Genomic DNA, 2251 nt, shown 5'->3' on the forward strand with positions numbered 1-2251 from the left:
TGTAATCTAACCACGCGGTATGAATATTGAGTGGGAGGGTTTCGTCCCAGTCCACTTTTGCTTTCCACAAAGCTTGCATAATAAGTTTAGCTTTGACTATTATTGGGCCTAACAACCCTATCGGATCGAATAACTGCGCGATGTTTGACAGAATTGTTCGTTTTGTAGTTTTCTCCTGAGCACTGAGTTCGGCCTTTAACGAATAAGATAATTCGTCTAATTGCGAATTCCATTTAATCCCTAATGTTTTGACTGCCTTTTCTGGATCTGAGAATAAATGGACGTTTGCTAAGTCGTTAGACAACGGTTCAATCAGTCGGTTATCATTTGAAGCCCATTTTCGCAAATTGAAACCGCCTGATTTTAACAAAGAATTTAATTCATCACGTAACCTTCCGGCGTTTTCTAAAGTATCACTACCTGTTAATAGGTCATCTACGTAAAAATCGCGTTTCACTACGTCGGCTGCCGTAGGATAATTGTGTTTCTCGTCATCTGCAAGTTTATGTAACGTGCGAATAGCTAAAAACGGTGCACAGCTCGTGCCAAAAGTTAACGTGTTGAGTTGATACACTTCTAAAGGTTCGTTCGGATCTTCTCGCCAAAAAATTTGTTGGTATTTTCTATCGTCTTCGTGAACTAGCACTTGCCGATACATTTTTTCTATGTCGGCTATTAACGCGAATTGATGAATACGGAAACGAATTAAAATTTCAAAAATGTCATTTTGTATTGTCGGTCCCGTCATTAAAGTTTGATTGAATGTGACCCTTTCCGATTTATTCTGGTCACCGATTTGACCGTATTCGTCCTCCTCATCTTCTGGAGTAACGGATGCGTTGAAAACAGGTCTATATTGAGTAGTCGTACTGTCTAACTTGACTACTGCATGATGTGGCATGTAATTGTCTCGCGTATCAGGATTTCGAACTTTCGACATGTGTCTTAAATCTATATACTCTTTCATCGAGTTGACGTACGGAAGCTTTATTTCTGGATGTTTAGCGAATCGACGTTCTAACGCGAAGAATTGTCGGCGCGCAATGTTGTATGTGATCCCGAGCTTGTCCCTTTTATCATTAAAGGGTAATCTTACTACGTATCTGCCTGTTTCGTTACGGTATACGTTGTCTAGAAAATGTTGCTCGACTTCAGCTTCTGAGGAGGACATGAATTTGGTTTCTGGAATTTCTTCTAATTCCCAAAATCTGGAAATGTCATGGTGTATCGACTTGATAGATAAATTGCAAGAAATGGTTCGAACACTTGATTCATCCTCCGTTATTTTACCTGCGACTACCCACCCAAATCTAGTTTTTTGCAATACGGCGTTTTGATTTTGAATTTCGATTTGTTTTGCGCAAAGTATCTGGTAGAATAATTCTGCGCCTAATAACGCATCGATCTCAGAGGACTTGTAAAACGTTGGATCTGCGAGCGGTAAATTTCTCGGAATATTTAAGCCCTTTGAATTAATTTGTTGTGCGGGTAAAGGTGTCGAAACNAGTCTATACTGATGACATCTGCTGAGCGCGTATTTGCGTCCATAGTCCACAGCGATGACTTTCGTTGGACGCATATGTGCGCCCATAGCACTCAAAGGGTTAAAAGATCCCAAGCGATATCATAATTATCTTCTGTAGTTTCGAGCGATTGAGTCACAGTCGCCGCCTCGTCTTTCAAACACGAACGCAAGTAATGAAGTTTCTCGATTTTTGAAATATGACTTTTATTATGTACCATGGATTTGAAAGTATCAAAAAAACACATCCATTGATCATATGCTCCATTGAAAGTTGGCAAATCAATCTTTGGAAGGCGTACATTAGATCGATCAACTGCTGTTGCTGTCCCGTTAATTACAGTAATATCTCGCTCTTCTCTATCTGAGATAGGAGAATGAACTCTAAGGAAATGACGTGCTTTTCGCAAGAGATTGTAATAATTGTCTTCGAATTCGTCTCGATATTTATCGTTTTCGGGAGATGTTTCCACCAACTCAATTTCTATTTGAATGTCTTCAAATTCGGCTAAATGTCCAGTTATTTGATTTAATCGAAAACTAACTTCATCGTAACAATCGGCTGTAGTTGCGTTCTCAAGAAACGCACCAAAAAGTGTAAGGTGACGTTTTAAATTACCGCGTTTTTTCTTTAGTCTCGCTAAATCTGCCATTTTAGAGACTGATAACTCGCAAAGGAAAAGGATTTCAAGGACAGATCAACGATTCAGAAAATGAACTCACCCTGTG

General features: G+C 39.5%; 1 protein-coding gene across 1 annotated transcript; it reads right to left on the minus strand.

Moving 5' to 3' along the window:
• Positions 1-11: 11 nt before the first annotated feature.
• Positions 12-1591, minus strand: LOC108626278 (uncharacterized; the record flags this gene model as incomplete). The annotated part of the gene is made up of 1 exon (XM_018026870.1): positions 12-1591. A coding segment is annotated over exon 1 (1580 nt), but the record flags the coding sequence as incomplete, so codon positions are not given.
• Positions 1592-2251: the final 660 nt, after the last annotated feature.

The sequence above is a fragment of the Ceratina calcarata genome, unplaced genomic scaffold, assembly GCF_001652005.2.
Source record: "Ceratina calcarata isolate Rehan_Ccalc_2016 unplaced genomic scaffold, ASM165200v1 scaffold3915, whole genome shotgun sequence".
NCBI lineage: Eukaryota > Metazoa > Arthropoda > Insecta > Hymenoptera > Apidae > Ceratina > Ceratina calcarata.